We start from the raw sequence: 18,733 nt of genomic DNA on the forward strand, positions 1-18,733 counted from the left end.
GACAAGACAAAACCAATGGAAAATGAAAAGTGGATCAGCGATGGCTAGAAGGTCGGTGACGTCGACCGCCGAACGCAGCCCGAACAAGGAGAGGGACCAACTTCGGCGGAAGTCGTGACAGTTTGATGTGTATGAGGATGTGAATCCAGTTGCAGCACTGGAAGTATTGGTACAATTATTAATGCCAATAGTTTTTATGAGAAATATTAATATCCTAACCCTAAACCTAACCCTAAACCTAACCCTAATTCTAACCCCAACCCTAATTGTAAACCTAACCCTAAACCTAAACCCTAAACTGAAAATAGCCTTTTTCCTTGTTGGGACCAGCGAAATGTCCCAACTGTCTGAATTGTTCTTTTCTACTATCCTTGTGATGATTTCTGATCCCCACAAGGATAGTAAAACCAAATAAACACACACACACACATCAAATGAATGAGAGAGAATCAGGAGGGACTGAGAGAGGTCCCGTTCACCACGGTCATTAATCCACAGAGTCAGAGTGCATTGTGGGAAAAGAACGAGGCACTGGAGCATCTCCAACACGTGGGACAGAGAGCTGGTATTCACAGAGCCTGAACACAAAAACGCACACACACACAGAACACAGATAATTGGGTTCACAAAAGACAGACACTGGCCACTTCAGGCTTGTTAATCCAGTCTCAGTCTCAGCCAGCACCCAACCAGCATATGGACAGACTAACAGACTGAGTGACTGACTGCAATACCAACTGTTGCTTTACTACTCAGGGAGAGGGGCTGTTTGTGAAGTGATTTTGTGTGTGTGTGTGTGTGTGTGTGTGTGTGTGTGTGTGTGTGTGTGTGTGTGTGTGTGTGCTTGAGTGCTGCGCGTGTGTGTGGAATGCCTGAGAACAGAGTTTGCCCCTCCCTGCTGGGTCCCACACAAACAGAGAGGAGCTGGCAGTGGTTCATGTGTTTCGCAGAAACCATTGTGATGCTGATCAGGCTTCTTTTTTTTTACCTCTGCAGTGGAGCAAAGCTATTCTGACTCTTAACCAGAGTCTCTCTCACTCTCTCTCTCTCTCTCTCACACATGCACGCAAAAAACACACACACGTGCACGTTCCCAATAACCACATCTCAGAGGGATCATTCCTCTACCAAACACACATATGCAGGATCGCAGAAAGAACAAACTGAGAATACCTCAACAAGACAGTGTAATCTTCTCTCTCCTCCCCACACAACCACTTGACTGCAGTCAGTAGCTGCTGACAGACAGCTGTGTGTCGCATAAACAAGCCTCGCCCTGCAATACTGGCAGACCACTCCAAACAGCCCAAATGTGACCCTGTCTGTATTCAAATGAGCGTCCTGAGAACTTCACAGGAAGTCACACGCACGCACTCACACACACACAAACAGCCATGCAGTGTTGATGTAAATAGTGTAATTGCTGTCATCACCTGCTACTGTTGTTGTCGTGCTCTCTCTCCTCATCAGTGCTCATGTCGATGGTGAACATGTCCTCATCCTCTGAGTACTCCCCACTCTCCTCCCGTCTCCCTCCTCCGCTTTCCCGTGCCTTCCTCCTCCTTTTCCTTCTCTTCTTCATCATCATCCCTCCTTCACCTCCTCCTCCTCCTGTGGTCTGCTGGGAGCCCAGGGTCTGGACCTGGAGGGAGGCGGGGTCAGAGAGGCGAGACACACCTCTCCCCAGCTGAGCTTCCATTAGCTCCGCCCCCTGGGACACGATAGGTGACGTCGCCAGGTATGACGGAACCACTTCCTGTTGGGGACAGGAAACCGGAAGTGAGGTCATGATAAACCGTAAGTGGATTGTTAAGTAAGAATTAGCCATGGAAATGACAATCAGGAGAAATTAGAATGAAATACATGTTCATATTTGATATAAAGAATAACATTCATCTTTTCAATCCCTCCTTCTAATCTTCAGGGTACACCAAGTGACTAGGCTCTCTGCAGTAGCAGTGCGTGGGTAAAATCAATGGGGAAGCCAGGGGGGAAAAAAGCCATATTACAACCTATGTGTTATGATGATTTAGTTGTTTTCTGCACTATAGACCCCTTTCCAGTACACGACATGCTGACGTCACGCACATATGCGCGCGACTCTTGGCTGCAGTAAGAAACTAATCGCTATCTGCGCCCATTTAACATAGCCTTTAGGCTTTGTTTACTTCTAAAAAATAAAAAAAACTTTTTGGGGTTCTCAGACACTTACGATGATGTTTTCATTCTTGCTCGAACAGTTGCTAAGATTACATTTGGTTGTGATCTTGGCAAAATAACTATTTTTGGATGCAGCAGTTGTTAGCTAGAATGCTAACGCTCATTGACATAGGCTGTAGCAAAAGCTAGCCAAAGAGCCATTTTTACTGGTTTTAGTTGAAGTATTAAAACATATATATAATGCAGTTGCTTTGCAATCATGACACAAAACATTATATTAAGCAGAACATTCATGCGAGCCTTAAAATCCAATTATAATAAGTAGTGTGAAAATGCACTCGTAAGCAACATGTAAATAGAGGCTTTTTTTGCTTTTTGTTCTATAAGAACTCTCCCGTGTTCTGCCACCAACTTGTGCTCACCGCCCTCCTGCGCCAACGTTCGCAAACACAGAAAGGGTCTATAACCCGTTAGTTCATACGCAACCGCGATAAGGCTGAGACAACAAGAAGACAACGGTCACTGTCGGCAGAATAAATTCAACCGCGATAAGGCTGAGACAACAAGAAGACAACGGTCACTGTCGGCAGAATAAATTCAACCGCGATAAGGCTGAGACAACAAGAAGACAACGGTCACTGTCGGCAGAATAAATTCAACCGCGATAAGGCTGAGACAACAAGAAGACAACGGTCACTGTCGGCAGAATAAATTCAACCGCGATAAGGCTGAGACAACAAGAAGACAACGGTCACTGTCGGCAGAATAAATTCAACCGCGATAAGGCTGAGACAACAAGAAGACAACGGTCACTGTCGGCAGAATAAATTCAACCGCGATAAGGCTGAGACAACAAGAAGACAACGGTCACTGTCGGCAGAATAAATTCAACCGCGATAAGGCTGAGACAACAAGAAGACAACGGTCACTGTCGGCAGAATAAATTCAACCGCGATAAGGCTGAGACAACAAGAAGACAACGGTCACTGTCGGCAGAATAAATTCAACCGCGATAAGGCTGAGACAACAAGAAGACAACGGTCACTGTCGGCAGAATAAATTCAACCGCGCATTCGTTTCATCACAAAACTAGACAGGAACATCTGTCCGACGAAGTCCACAAAGCATATTGTATGTAACAAACATGACCTACAGCAGGGTCAAGCAAGTGATTCATGTTTTGGGTCAAGCAAGTTAATGTAAACACAAACTACTGATTTAGAACAACGGAGAGTTACCACAGGTCAAAACAAGGATTGCCTCTGCTAACGTCAGTCCAGCACCACTTCAACTTCAACATTTCAACGTTGTCAAATCACTTTAGCTTGGTCTAATGCAGGGACAACTTAAAGATACCAAAAACGATTTAGTCCAGTCAACGTAAGCTATATATCATGTGGCTGTTCATATGGTACTGATTTCTATGTGTGTTAGTGTGTGTGTGTGTTTGCAAGTAGAACATAACATGTTGACTCACCCTACTTGCAGAGGAATGCCAATACCTTTCTCCTCTCTTTCATGTTGCCAAAACGGTCTACTACTAGCTACATATTGACCTTCCATCCTCTCAGGCCATGGTCACATTGTATGATTTTTGTTTTGATCAGAATCACCGTTATAATCATTGGCAGGTACACCAAGTCCAAATAACCATCTCTGTCCATGGTTTATTTAGTAAAGGGAAGATTTTAGCTAGCTAGCCACCGGAGGGCAAAGACAACGAGATGGAACAATTCAAATGTTTTCAGTCAATGACATTTTACTTTTGACTTGATGTGATTGGTGTGAAGCCGAATCCAAACTGGCTTCCCTTTACACTTTTTTTGGTGGACCAGGACCATCCACAATTGAGCTTGCTCAGCTTAGCTCAACCCTGATTGGCTATTCTTTGAAAAAAAAAAATGTATCAAGGGATGCCAAATGCTCACTGGCTTCCCTTGCATTCAATGCTATGGGCATCAACAATGTCATACTATTTTTGGCCAGACAGCATCAGATAGATGCGCTACACATAATGAGACAGAGGGGCGCTGTTTCACTCAGTCTGATGCTTTCTCCTGTGAGATACGTTCAGCCACTTGCGAATTGAAGGACACAGAGAGGCTTAATGAAACACAGAGAGGCTTAATAAACTATTTTACATGTTTTTTTCCCCTTTTTTGTATTGGTTTTGGGGGAAGCCTGACTTCCCTTGGCATCCATGAATACACACCACTGGCTCTCTGACCAATTAGTGACATGAATCAGCCAACTAGCCAATCAGGTACAGATTAGCAGTAGTAGTAGGCCCTCTAGGCATGTAGTTGAATAGTCCTGATCTGCAGTAAACTAGGTTGCAGCTGCAGCACTCTGTAGTACTGTGTGTCATTAGAAGGTCTAGCCGTGAGATGGATCTGTGGATTTGGGTTTAGGATGGTAAAGATTTCCTCTGCTAAGGAAATACACTAGGAGCGCAGTGTGTGTCTACAATCTTGCATAGTGTGTTTACACTTGCAATTTAAGACCCTAAGTCTACTACAGTTAGCACCAAACTAACACTGCCCACAATGCATACTATCACACACACACAAGGCCACGTGCGGTCCAACGCACATGTCCACAGAGAAGCTAACAGCAGACTACATTCATGGCTGTACGGACACAGACGTATTAGCAGCTAGCGCTCTGGGCACAACATGTCAGGTTACATCCTTTCACTTAATACCCTGACCCTGAAACCTACATCACACTCAACTCATCCTACTGGAATGCAATCCTGCCTCAACACCACTAAATAAAATATATGAAATGAACACCATTATTTCGACTAAAACTGCATCACGTCTCGGGCCTGTCCAATGTCTATATGTGGATTACTCCTTGTCTTATATAGCAACTTTCAACCACCTCTTTATTTACATTGATTTGAATGAGTTGAGTGCATCCACCTAATCTAAACTATAGCACAACCCAAACAGGAACATGTCATTCCTAAAAAAAAAAAAAATGTTATAATATTATAATTATGATATATTTAAAATTATTTAAAAAATTCACATCAAATTCAAACATACACATATGAACAACAACTTACAGACCAGTGGAGGCTGTTGAGGGCAGGATGGCTCAGAATAATGGCTGGAATGGAGCGAATGAAATATTTGATACCATTCCACTTCTACAGCCTCCAGCCACGTGCCTGTTCTCCCAATAAAGGTGCCACCAACCTCCTGTGTTACAACCACACACAAACAACGACTATATACTCACACCCCCATCCCTGGTGCCTGTGTTATTGTTTACCGCATGCCCTTAAATTGTACCAATTCGTTTTTCTCGGTCGCCCATACTATTTCAATATTTAAAGATAAATCCTTCCATTTTTCCACTTTGTTAATGAAGAAGGATTCATGATTTATTTCCACGTTTTCAGTATAGATTTTTTCAAGATGAGTGATGAGAAGAGAATAGTCCAGCCCATTGGGTCTCATTACAACCCCATCTGCCATGTCGTGAAATATGCAGACACACAGATTAAAAGTAAGTTTACATTGTAATACTTCTGACAGCCAACTTTCTAGCTCTGGGGCAAAAAAGTATTTAGTCAGCCACCAATTGTGCAAGTTCTCCCACTTAAAAAGATGAGAGAGGCCTGTTATTTTCATCATAGGTACACTTCAACTAAGACAGACAAAATTAGAAAAAAAATCGTAGAATTGTAGAATTTTTTATTAATTAATTTGCAAATTATGGTGGAAAATAAGTATTTGGTCAATAACAAACGTTTATCTCAATACTTTGTTATATACCCTTTGTTGGCAATGACAGAGATCAAACGTTTTCTGTAAGTCTTCACAAGGTTTTCACACACTGTTGCTGGTATTTTGGCCCATTCTTCCATGCAGATCTCCTCTAGAGCAGTGATGTTTTGGGGCTGTTGCTGGGCAACACGGACTTTCAACTCCCTCCAAAGATTTTCTATGGGGTTGAGATCTGGAGACTGGCTAGGCCAGTCCAGGACCTTGAAATGCTTCTTACGAAGCCACTCCTTTGTTGCCCGGGCGGTGTGTTTGGGATCATTGTCATGCTGAAAGACCCAGCCACGTTTCATCTTCAATGCCCTTGCTGATGGAAGGAGGTTTTCACTGAAAATCTCACGATACATGGCCCCCCTTTCCTTTACACGGATCAGTCGACCTGGTCCCTTTGCAGAAAAACAGCCCCAAAGCATGAAGTTTCCACCCCCATGCTTCACAGTAGGTATGGTGTTCTTTGGATGCAACTCAGCATTCTTTGTCCTCCAAACACGACGAGTTGAGTTTTTACCAAAAAGTTATATTTTGGTTTCATCTGACCATATGACATTCTCCCAATCTTCTTCTGGATCATCCAAATGCTCTCTAGCAAACTTCAGACGGGCCTGGACATGTACTGGCTTAAGCAGGGGGACACGTCTGGCACTGCAGGATTTGAGTCCCTGGCGGCGTAGTGTGTTACTGATAGTAGGCTTTGTTACTTTGGTCCCAGCTCTCTGCAGGTCATTCACTAGGTCCCCCCGTGTGGTTCTGGGATTTTTGCTCACCGTTCTTGTGATCATTCTGACCCCACGGGGTGAGATCTTGCGTGGAGCCCCAGATCGAGGGAGATTATCAGTGGTCTTATATGTCTTCCATTTCCTAATAATTGCTCCCACAGTTGATTTCTTCAAACCAAGCTGCTTACCTATTGCAGATTCAGTCTTCCCAGCCTGGTGCAGGTCTACAATTTTGTTTCTGGTGTCCTTTGACAGCTCTTTGTTCTTTGCCATAGTGGAGTTTGGAGATTGACTGTTTGAGGTTGTGGACAGGTGTCTTTTATACTGATAACAAGTTCAAACAGGTGCCATTAATACAGGTAACGAGTGGAGGACAGAGGAGCCTCTTCAAGAAGAAGTTACAGGTCTGTGAGAGGCAGAAATCCTGCTTGTTTGTAGGTGACCAAATACTTATTTTCCACCATCATTTGCAAATAAATTCATAACAAATCCTACAATGTGATTTTCTGGATTTTTTTTCCTAATTTTGTCTGTCATAGTTGAAGTGTACCTATGATGAAAATACAGGCAACTCTCATCTTTTTAAGTGGGAGAACTTGCACAATTGGTGGCTGACTAAATACTTTTTTGCCCCACTGTATGTTAGCACAGCTGAAAAACTGTTGATCTGATTAAAGAAGCAATAAAACTTCCTCCAGTGTCTGTGTTCTTTTGCCCATCTTAATCTTTTATTTTTATTGGCCAGTCAGAGATATGGCTTTTTCTTTGCAACTCTGCCTAGAAGGCCAGCATCCCGGAGTCGCCTCTTCACTGTTGACGTTGAGACTGGTGTTTTGCGGGTACTATTTAATGAAGCTGCCAGTTAAGGACTTGTGAGGCGTCTGTTTCTCAAACTAGACACTCTAATGTACTTGTCCTCTTGCTCAATTGTGCACCGGGGCCTCCCACTCCTCTTTCTATTCTGGTTAGAGCCAGTTTGCGCTGTTCTGTGAAGAGAGTAGTACCCAGCGTTGTACGAGATCTTCAGTCTCTTGGCTTTTTTTCTCTCTGATGCACCAGATACTCAACTAGTCTAAAGAAGGACAGTTGTATTGCTTCTTTAATCAGAACAACAATTTTCAGCTGTGCTAACATAATTGCAAAAGGGTTTTCTAATGATCAATTAGCCTTTTAAAAATGATAAACTTGGATTAGTTAACACAACATGTCATTGGAACACAGGAGTGATGGTTGCTGATAATGGGCCTCTGTACGTCTATGCAGATATTCCATTAGAAATCAGCCGTTTCCAGCTACAATAGTCATTTACAACATTAACAATGTCTACACTGTATTTCTGATCAATTTGATGTTATTTTAATGGACAACAAAATGTTATTTTCTTTAAAAAACAATGACATTTCTAAGTGACCCCAAACTTTTGAATGGGAGTTTATATATATTTAAATATATTGTCCTTTATTATGTTCCCCTAACCCTACCATCCCTCCCCTAATTGAAGTAAACTAACGGACAACAACTCTTAGGCTTCTACTTCCAGCTCATACATACTATATACATTTGACAGACACAGTATATTTTACAATAGTTATTTTAGTTTGTTTTTAGTCCCATTCTTCAGCTCCACTCAACCCCTCCCATCTATCTCTCAGCCGTGTGTGTGGACTGTGCATAAATAGGGTTGTTTTTTCAGTGGGGCGGAGGAGGGACAGCTATGTTTAGGAGGGAGATTATTCCCAGAGGGCTAGGAGAAACAAGATCTTTACAGTCCAACCAAGACACATACTGTAAAATGAAGAACCGACTGGATGTGGAAAAAGATAAACAATCACTGTCAGGGAAATAGAAGCTCTACAGTGAGTCTTTGTTATTAAGAAGGAACATGTCTCTGCCTGAAAGAGGGGCATAGACTAGGGCAGAGAGGAGGTGGAGAGAGGAGGAGAGAGGAGAGAGGAGGAGGAGGAGAGAGGAGGAGGAGAGGAGGGAGGAGAGGAGGAGAGAGGAGAAGAGCGGAGGGAGGAGGGAGGAGGAGAGCGGAGGGAGAAGGAGAGAGGAGAGAAGTGGAGAGAGGAGGGAGGAGAGAGGAGAAGAGCAGAGGGAGGAGAGAGGAGAAGAGAGGAGAGAGGAGGAGAGAGGAGGGAGGAGAGAGCAGAAGAGAGGAGAGAGGAGGGGATAGGAGGAGAGAGGAGAGAGGAGAGGAGGAGAAGAGCGGAGGGACGAGGGAGGAGAGAGGAGAGCAGAGGAAGGAGGGAGGAGAGAGGTGAGAGGAGGAGGGAGGAGAGAGCAGAGAGGAGAAGAGCAGAGGGAGGAGAGAGGAGAAGAGAGGAGAGAGGAGAAGAGAGGAGAAGAGAGGAGAGAGGAGGAGAGAGCAGAAGAGAGGAGAGAGGAGGGGATAGGAGGAGAGAGGAGGGAGGAGAGGAGGAGAGAGCAGAGAGGAAGAGAAAGGAGAGATGAGAGGAGGAGAAGAGCGGAGGGAGGAGGGAGGAGAGAGGAGGAAGGAGAGAGGTGAGAGGAGGAGGGAGTAGAAGAGAGGAGGAGAGAGGAGGGAGGAGAAGAGGAGGAGAGAGGAGGGAGGAGGGAGGAGGAGGAGAGAAGAGAGGAGGAGAGAGGAGGGAGGAGAGAGGAGGAGAGAGGAGAGGGGAGGGGAGGAGGAGGAGGAGAGGAGGAGAGAGGAGGAGAGAGGAGAAGTGCCAAGGGAGGAGAGGAGGAGGAGAGACGGGAGAGAGGATGAGAGAGGAGGGAGGAGGGAGGAGAGAGGAGAAGAGAGGAGGAGAGAGGGAGGAGGGAGTAGAGGAGAGAGGAGAAGAGAGGAGAGAGGAGGAGAGAGGAGAGGAGGAGAGAGGAGAGAGGAGGAGAGAGGAGGGAGGAGAGGAGGAGAGAGGAGGGAGGAGAAGAGAGGAGGAGGAGGGAGGAGGGAGAGGAGAGAGAGGAGAGAGGGAGGAGCGGAGGGAGGGAGGAGGAGAGAGGAGAGGAGGAGGAGGGAGGAGGAGAGAGGTGGGAGGAGAGGAGAGAGGAGAGGAGAGAGAGGAGAGAGGAGAGGAAGAGAGGAGGAGAGAGGAGGGAGGAGAGAGGAGGAGAGAGGAGAGGGAGGGAGGAGGAGGGAGGGAGGAGGAGAGAGGAGGAGAGGAGGGAGGGAGGAGGAGGGAGGAGGAGAGAGGTGGGAGGAGAGGAGGAGAGAGGAGGAGAGAGGAGAGGAGAAGAGAGGAGGAGAGAGGAGGAGGAGAGAGGAGGAGAGAGGAGAGGGGAGGGATGAGGGAGGGAGGAGAGGAGGAGAGAGGGGGAGGAGAGGAGAAGTGCAAGGGAGGAGAAGAGCGGAGGGAGGGAGGAGAGAGGAGAGAGGAGGAGAGAGGAGGGAGGAGGGAGGAGGGAGGAGGGAGGAGGAGAGAGGTGGGAGGAGAGGAGGAAAGAGGAGGAGGAGAGAGGAGAGGAGAAGAGAGGAGGAGAGAGGAGGGAGGAGAGAGGAGGAGGGAGGAGAGGAGGGAGGAGAGGAGAAGTGCCAAGGGAGGGAGGAGGAGAGACGAAGGAGAGAGGATGAGAGAGAGGAGGAAGGAGCGAGAGGAGAAGAGAGGAGGAGAGAGGAGGGAGGAGGGAGTGAGAGAGGAGAAGAGAGGAGAGAGGAGGAGAGAGGAGAGGAGTAGAGAGATGAGGGAGGAGGAAGAGGAGAAGAAAGGAGGAGAGAGGAGGGAGTAGAGAGGAGGGAGGAGAGAGGAGAAGAGAGGAGAAGAGAGAGAGAGGAGGAGAGAGGAGAAGAGAGGAGAAGAGAGGAGAGAGGAGAGAGGAGAGAGGAGGAGGGAGGGAGGGAGGAGGAGGAGAGAGGAGGGAGGAGAGAGGAGAAGTGCCGAGGGAGGAGAGAGAGAGGAGAGGAGGAGGGAGGAGATAGGAGGGAGGAGAGAAGAGTAGAGATGAGGCAGGAGAGGAGGAGAGAGGAGGGAGGAGGGAGTGAGAGAGGAGGGAGGAGAGGAGGGAGAAAGAGCGGAGGGAGGAGGGAGGAGGGAGGAGGGAGGGAGGGAGAGGGCGGGAGGGAGAGGAGGAGAGAGGAGGAGAGAGGAGAGGAGAAGGAGGAGAGAGGAGGGAGGAGGAGAGAGGAGAGGGGAGGGAGGGAGGGAGGAGAGGGAGGGAGGGAGGAGAGGAGAAGTGCAGGAGGGAGAGAGAGAGAGAGAGAGAGAGAGGAGGAGGGAGGGAGGGAGGGAGGTGGAGGGGAAGGGAGGGAGGGAGGCAGGGAGGGAGGAAGAGAGAGAAAGGGAGGGAGGAGGGAGAGAGGAGGAGGAGAGTGGAGGGAGGCGCGAGGAAGAGGAGAAGAGAGGGAGAGAGGAGAAGAGAGGAGAGAGGAGAAGAGAGGAGAGAAGAGAAGAGAGGAGGGAGGAGTGAGAGAAAAGTGAGGAGAAGACTCGAGGGAGAAGTGAGGAGGGGGGAGAGAAAGAGAGGACAAGAACTGGAGGGAGAAGTGGAGGGAGGGAGAAAGAGAAGAGAAGAGAGGAGAGAGGAGAAGAGCGGAGGGAGGAGGGAGGAGAGAGGAGAGAAAGGAGAGAGGAGGGAGGAGAGAGGAGGAAGAGGAGAGGAGGAGACGAGTGGAGGGAGGGAGGAGGGAGGAGAGAGGAGAAGAGAGGAGAGAGGAGAAGAGAGGAGAGAGGAGAGAGGAGGAGAGAGGAGGAGAGAGGAGGAGAGAGTAGGGAGGAGAGGAGGAGAGAGGAGAAGAGCGAGGGAGGAGGAGAGAGGAGAAGAGAGGAGAGAGGAGGAGAGAGGAGAGAAGAGGAGAGAGGAGAGGAGGAGGGAGGAAGAGGGAGGGAGAGAGTAGGGAGGAGAGGAGGAGAGAGGAGAAGAGCGGAGGGAGAGGAGGAAAGGAGAAGAGAGGAGAGAGGAGGAGAGAGAGAGAGAGAGAGAGGAGGGAGGAGAGAGAGAGGAGGGAGAGAGGAGAAGAGCGGAGGGAGAGAGGAAGGAGGAGAGAGGAGGAGAGAGGAGGGAGAGAGGAGGAGAGAGGAGGGAGGGAGGAGAGAGGAGAAGAGAGGAGGGAGGAGAGGAGGAGAGAGGAGAAGAGTGGAGGGGTGGAAGGAGCCAGAAGGTGAGGAGATGGCTGGAAGGAGACAGAGGGTGAGGAGAGGGCTGGTAACAGACAGAGGGTAAGGAGAGGGGTGGAAGGAGACAGAAGGCGAGGAGAGGGGTTGAAGGAAGGAGAAAAAAGGCGAGGAGAGGGGTGGAAGGAAGGAGACGGAAAGGGAAGGAGAGGGGTTGAAGGAAGGAGAAAGAAGGCGAGGAGAGGGGTGGAAGGAAGGAGACAGAAGGTGAGGAGAGGGGTGGAAGGAAGGGACGGAAGGTAGGAGAGGGTGGAAGGAAGGAGACAGACGGTAAGGAGAGGGGTGGAAGGAAGGAGACAGAAGGAGAGGAGGTGAAGGAAGGAGACAGAAGGTGAGGAGAGGGGTGGAAGGAAGGAGACAGACGGTAAGGAGAGGGTGGAAGGAAGGAACAGAAGGAGAGGAGAGGGGTGGAAGGAAGGAGACAGAAGGTGAGGGAGGAGAGGGGTGGAAGGAAGGAGACAGGCGGTAAGGAGGAAGGGGTGGAAGGAAGGAGACAGAAGGTGAGGAGAGGGGTGGAAGGAGACAGAAGGTGAGTAGAGAGGGGTGGAAGGAGACAGAAGGAGAGGAGAGAGGAAAAGACAGAAGGTGAGGAGAGGGGTAGAAGGAAGGAGACAGAAGGTGAGGAGAGGGGTGGAAGGAAGGAGACAGACGGTAAGGAGAGGGGTTGAAGGAAGGAGACAGAAGGCGAGGAGAGGGGTGGAAGGAAGGAGACAGAAGGTGAGGAGAGGGGTGGAAGGAAGGAACAACGGTAAGGAGATGGGTGGAAGGAAGGAACAGAGGGAGGGAGAGGGGTGGAAGGAGACAGAAGGAGAGGAGAGAGGAAAAGACAGAAGATGAGGAGAGGGGTAGAAGGAAGGAGACAGAAGGAGAGGAGAGGGGTGGAAGGAGACAGAAGGAGAGGAGAGAGGAAAAGACTGGAGGGAGAAGTGAGGAGGAGGGAGAAAGAGAAAGAGAAGAGAGGAGAGAGGAGAAGAGCGGAGGGAGGAGGGAGGAGAGAGGAGGAGAAAGGAAGAGGAGGGAGGAGGGGAGGAGAGAGGAGAGAGGAGGAAGAGGGAGAGGAGGAGAAGAGTGGAGGGAGGGAGGGAGAGGGAGGAGAGTGGAGAAGAGAGGAAGAGGAGAGAGGAGGAGAGAGGAGGAGAGAGTAGGAGAGAGAGGAGGAGAGAGAAGCGGAGGAGAGAGAGGAGAAGAGAGGAGAGAGGAGGAGAGAGGAGAAAGAGGAGAGAGGAGGGAGGAGAGGAGGAGAGAGGAGGAGAGAGTAGGGAGGAGAGGAGGAAGAGGAGAAGAGTGGAGGGAGGAGGAGAAAGGAGAAGAGAGGAGAGAGAGAGAGAGGGAGAGAAGAGGAGAGAGGAGGGATGAGAGGGAGAGAGGAGAAGAGCGGAGAGAGGAGGGGAGGGGGGAGAGGAAGAGAGAGGAGAGAGGATGAGGAGGGAGGGAAGAAGGAGAGAGGAGGAGAGCGGAGGAGAGAGGACGGAGGAGAGAGGAGGGAGGGAGGGAGAGGAGGATAGAAGGAAGAAGGAGAGAGGAGGGAGGAGAGGAGGAGAGAGGAGAAGAGTGGAGGGGTGGAAGGAGACGAAGGTGAGGAGATGGCTGGAAGGAGACGAAGGTGAGGAGAGGGCTGGTAAGAGACAGACGGTAAGGAGAGGGGTGGAAGGAAGGAGACAAAGGCGAGGAGAGGGGTTGAAGGAAGGAAAGACGGCGAGGAGAGGATGAGAAGGAGACAGAAGGTGAGGAGAGGGGTGGAAGGAAGGAGACAGAAGGTGAGGAGAGGGGTGGAAGGAAGGAGACAGACGATAAGGAGAGGGGTGGAAGGAAGGAGAGAGGAGGAGAGGAGAGGGGTGGAAGGAAGGAGACAAGAAAGGCGAGGAGAGGGGTTGAAGGAAGGAGACAGACGGTAAGGAGAGGGGTGGAAGGAAGGAGACAGAAGGAGAGGAGAGGGGTGGAAGGAAGGAGACAGAAGGTGAGGAGAGGGGTGGAAGGAGACAGAAGGAGAGGAGAGAGGAAAAGACAGAAGAGGTAGAAAGGAAGGAGACAGAAGGTGAGGAGAGGGGTGGAAGGAAGGAGAAAGACGGTAAGGAGAGGGGTTGAAGGAAGGAGACAGAAGGCGAGGAGAGGGGTGGAAGGAAGGAGACAGAAGGTGAGGAGAGGGGTGGAAGGAAGGAGACAGAAGGAGAGGAGAGGGGTGGAAGGAAGGAGACAGAAGGTGAGGAGAGGGGTGGAAGGAAGGAGACAGGCGGTAAGGAGGAAGAGATGGAAGGAGACAGAAGGTGAGGAGAGGGGTGGAAGGAGACAGAAGGTGAGTAGAGGGGTGGAAGGAGACAGAAGGAGAGGAGAGAGGAAAAGACAGAAGGTGAGGAGAGGGGTAGAAGGAAGGAGACAGAAGGTGAGGGAGAGGGGTGGAAGGAAGGAGACAGACGGTAAGGAGAAGGGGTTGAAGGAAGGAGACAGAAGGCGAGGAGAGGGGTGGAAGGAAGGAGACAGAAGGTGAGGAGAGGGGTGGAAGGAAGGAGACAGACGGTAAGGAGATGGGTGGAAGGAAGGAGACAGAAGGAGAGGAGAGGGGTGGAAGGAGACAGAAGGAGAGGAGAGAGGAAAAGACAGAAGATGAGGAGAGGGGTAGAAGGAAGGAGACAGAAGGAGAGGAGAGGGGTGGAAGGAGACAGAAGGAGAGGAGAGAGGAAAAGACTGGAGGGAGAAGTGAGGAGGAGGGAGAAAGAGAAGAGAAGAGAGGAGAGAGGAGAAGAGCGGAGGGAGGAGGGAGGAGAGAGGAGGAGAAAGGAGAGAGGAGGGAGGGAGGAGGGGAGGAGGAGGAGGAGAGAGGAGGAGAGAGGAGAGGAGGAGAAGAGTGGAGGGAGGGAGGAGGGAGGAGAGTGGAGAAGAGAGGAGAGAGGAGAGAGGAGGAGAGAGGAGGAGAGAGTAGGGAGGAGAGGAGGAGAGAGGAGAAGAGCGGAGGGAGGAGGAGAGAGGAGAAGAGAGGAGAGAGGAGGAGAGAGGAGAGAAGAGGAGAGAGGAGGGAGGAGAGGAGGAGAGAGGAGGAGAGAGTAGGGAGAGGAGGAGAGAGGAGAAGAGTGGAGGGAGGTAGGAGAAAGGAGAAGAGAGGAGAGAGGAGAGAGGAGAGAAGAGGAGAGAGGAGGGATGAGAGGAGGAGAGAGGAGAAGAGCGGAGAGAGGAGAGAGGAGGAGGGAGGAGAGGAAGAGAGAGGAGGAGAGAGGAGAGAGGATAGAGGAGGGAGGAGAAGAGGAGAGAGGAGGAGAGCGGAGGGAGGAGAGAGGACGGAGGAGAGAGGAGGGAGGAGAGGAGGATAGAGGAGGAGAGAGGAGAGAGGAGGGAGGAGAGGAGGAGAGAGGAGAAGAGTGGAGGGGTGGAAGGAGACAGAAGGTGAGGAGATGGCTGGAAGGAGACAGAAGGTGAGGAGAGGGCTGGTAAGAGACAGACGGTAAGGAGAGGGGTGGAAGGAAGGAGACAGAAGGCGAGGAGAGGGGTTGAAGGAAGGAGAAAGACGGCGAGGAGAGGGGTGGAAGGAAGGAGACAGAAGGTGAGGAGAGGGGTGGAAGGAAGGAGACAGAAGGTGAGGAGAGGGGTGGAAGGAAGGAGACAGACGATAAGGAGAGGGGTGGAAGGAAGGAGAGAGGAGGAGAGGAGAGGGGTGGAAGGAAGGAGACAGAAGGCGAGGAGAGGGGTTGAAGGAAGGAGACAGAAGGTGAGGAGAGGGGTGGAAGGAGACATAAGGAGAGGAGAGGGGTGGAAGGAAGGAGACAGAAGGTGAGGAGAGGGGTGGAAGGAAGGAGACAGACGGTAAGGAGAGGGGTGGAAGGAAGGAGACAGAAGGTGAGGAGAGGGGGTAGAAGGAAGGAGACAGAAGGTGAGGAGAGGGGTGGAAGGAGACAGAAGGAGAGGAGAGAGGAAAAGACAGAAGGTGAGGAGAGGGGTAGAAGGAAGGAGACAGAAGGTGAGGAGAGGGGTGGAAGGAAGGAGACAGACGGTAAGGAGAGGGGTTGAAGGAAGGAGACAGAAGGCGAGGAGAGGGGTGGAAGGAAGGAGACAGAAGGTGAGGAGAGGGGTGGAAGGAAGGAGACAGACGGTGAGGAGAGGGGTGGAAGGAGACAGAAGGAGAGGAGAGAGGAAAAGACAGAAGGAGAGGAGAGGGGTAGAAGGAAGGAGACAGAAGGAGAGGAGAAGGGTGGAAGGAGACAGAAGGCGAGGAGAGAGGAAAAGACAGAAGTAAAGAGGAGAGGTATCAGGAAAGAGGGTTGGAGGGAAATGGGACCATGGTATGGATCGAAGTCTGACTCAGACAGTCACGACAGCCCAATGAATCTAAACCCCAGATTATGACTGCTCTGTTTTACTCCCTTATTGGAGAAAAGACTAAGTATCACCCCTTCATCACTTCCCTCTCCTCCTCTCTCCTGCGTGATGTTATAACTAAAGGCTGGGAGCTGGGTGTAGCAGCTACTCTGAGAGCCACATGCTAGATGAATAAATGATTGACAATAAGAACACACATCTGTAGACTGTACATCAAACAAAACGAGTCAGTCTGGCATTTCCCCCTACTAATGGTTACGAATTGACTTTCAATTTGCGGATCGTAGTAAATGTCATCTATTAAAAGATTATTTCGCTCCTCCTGTCGTCTGTATCTGCATAAGACGGTGCCACAAATTTCACACTGGCACACTATTTAGTACGCATGGCTTAGTGTGTATGTGTGTGTGTCTGTGTGTGTGTGTGTGCAAGCATGACTGTTGTATCACTTCATACTGTGTGAGATCACATCACTGAGATTCTGCCTGAAATCTTTTTGGCATGAACCTGTGACCTTTTCATAGATTCTTCATGGTTCTTGGCCGGGCTGTGTGTGTGGCCTTGGCGGGGTAAGGGGTCCATTCTGTTCCCGTCCTGTCTAGGATCCAGTTACAGCATGTGTCCTCACGGTTTGTTTCCAAAAAGCACCGTTCACATTACTGAACACGCACCAAGTCCGTCTAACAGGGTTGGATATGTTTCCTCATGCCACTGCAATATTTCTGTATTTCTATTGGTTGGTTCAAGTCAGATGTCAATAAGGTGTTATGTGATTGGCTATGCTTGCAGCTAGGGGGAGATATAGGAAATGTAAATAGTGAACTTGTACACATTGTAAATATGTAAATAGAATGCACTATTTCAGAAAGTGACCCACCGCTTGCACACACACACATATATATATATATTATTTGCATGCTAAAGAATGAATCACAAATCTACAGCCTTCAGCATACTGTTGTCCTGCACCTCTAATGTGTTTCCTTGTGTCTTTCATCAGAATAAACACCAATCAACTGGGACCGCTGGCTGTACAGTCCTTTCTTTAAAAACACAACGCCAGAGAGTTAAGAAGTACGATCACATGTTACATCAATTCACTTGGCTACTTCTTCTCCTCTCTCTTTCAACTCTCTTTCACTCTCTCTCTCTTTTTAGGTTTTGTGCTGAGTGACATTCAGCATATGTTGTCCTGTGAACAATATGGGTGCTGTTTCTAGCCATGGTTATGTGTGTGTGTGTGTGTGTGTGTGTCACACGGTACGTACCAGTGTGTTCTCCGTCTCCTTGACGAAGAAGGCTTCTCCGTTCTCCCCCAGCTTCATTTGTAGACTCACAGGCTCTCCATTGATCTCTATATCCACCTGATACACAGAGGAAACCAGCCATCACTATAGCTCTCTATCCCACTCTATCGCTCTCTCTCTCAATCACTTCCTTTCCTCCGCTCTACCCTCAATCACTTCCTTTCCTCCGCTCTACCCTCAATCACTTCCTTTCCTCCGCTCTACCCTCAATCACTTCCTTTCCTCCGCTCTACCCTCAATCACTTCCTTTCCTCCGCTCTACCCTCAATCACTTCCTTTCCTCCGCTCTACCCTCAATCACTTCCTTTCCTCCGCTCTACCCTCAATCACTTCCTTTCCTCCGCTCTACATTTCATGTCTCTCTGTATTCATACTTCCCCATCTCCACTTCCCCATCGCCATCTAAAAAACGTTCTCTGTTTCCCGGCATTTATCTGCCTCTCCAACCATCTCTCCAACCATCTCTCTAACCATCTCCAACCATCTCTCCAACCATCTCTCCAACCATCTCTCCACCATCTCTCTAACCATCTCCAACCATCTCTCCAACCATCTCTCCAACCATCTCTCCAACCATCTCTCCAACCATCTCTCCAACCATCTCTCCCGTCCAACTCTCCTACCATCTCTCTAACCATCTCCAACCATCTCTCCAACCATCTCTCCAACCATCTCTCCAACCATCTCTCCAACCATCTCTCCAACCATCTCTCCAACCATCTCTCTAACCATCTCCAACCATCTCTCCAACCATCTCTCCCGTCCAACTCTCCTACCATCTCTCTAACCATCTCCAACCATCTCTCCAACCATCTCTCCAACCATCTCTCCAACCATCTCTCTAACCATCTCCAACCATCTCTCCAACCATCTCTCCAACCATCTCTCCCGTCCAACTCTCCTACCATCTCTCTAACCATCTCTCCAACCAACTCTCCTACCATCTCTCCAACCATCTCTCCAACCAACTCTCCAACCATCTCTCTAACCATCTCCAACCATCTCTCCAACCATCTCTCCAACCATCTCTCCAACCAACTCTCCTACCATCTCTCCAACCATCTCTCCAACCAACTCTCCAACCATCTCTCTAACCATCTCCAACCATCTCTCCAACCATCTCTCCAACCATCTCTCCAACCATCTCTCCAACCATCTCTCCAACCATCTCTCCAACCATCTCTCCAACCAACTCTCCTACCATCTCTCCAACCATCTCTCCAACCAACTCTCCAACCATCTCTCTAACCATCTCCAACCATCTCTCCAACCATCTCTCCAACCATCTCTCCAACCATCTCTCCACCATCTCTCCAACCATCTCTCCAACCATCTCTCTAACCATCTCTCCAACCATCTCTCCAACCATCTCTCCA

The 18,733-nt window shown here is 49.5% G+C and overlaps 1 protein-coding gene across 7 annotated transcripts in view; it reads right to left on the minus strand.

Annotated features, from left to right (window-relative positions):
* The window catches only part of lpin1a (lipin 1a), a 50,608-nt gene that overhangs the window by 14,734 nt on the left and 17,141 nt on the right, over positions 1 to 18,733 (minus strand). For all 7 annotated transcript variants that reach the window (XR_016491905.1, XM_036962467.2, XM_036962466.2 and 4 more), the window contains exons 3-4: positions 17,319 to 17,414; positions 1,434 to 1,756 (exon numbers count right to left, since the gene is read on the minus strand). Coding sequence is in view for 6 of the 7 variants with exons in the window: in XM_036962467.2 (XP_036818362.2) it covers positions 1,434 to 1,756; positions 17,319 to 17,414 (419 nt within the window). In the remaining variant the exon portion in view is untranslated. The remainder of the gene's footprint in view (positions 1 to 1,433; positions 1,757 to 17,318; positions 17,415 to 18,733) is intronic.

The sequence above is a fragment of the Oncorhynchus mykiss genome, chromosome 25 (genome assembly GCF_057628025.1).
Source record: "Oncorhynchus mykiss isolate SJ-2025 chromosome 25, ASM5762802v1, whole genome shotgun sequence".
NCBI lineage: Eukaryota > Metazoa > Chordata > Actinopteri > Salmoniformes > Salmonidae > Oncorhynchus > Oncorhynchus mykiss.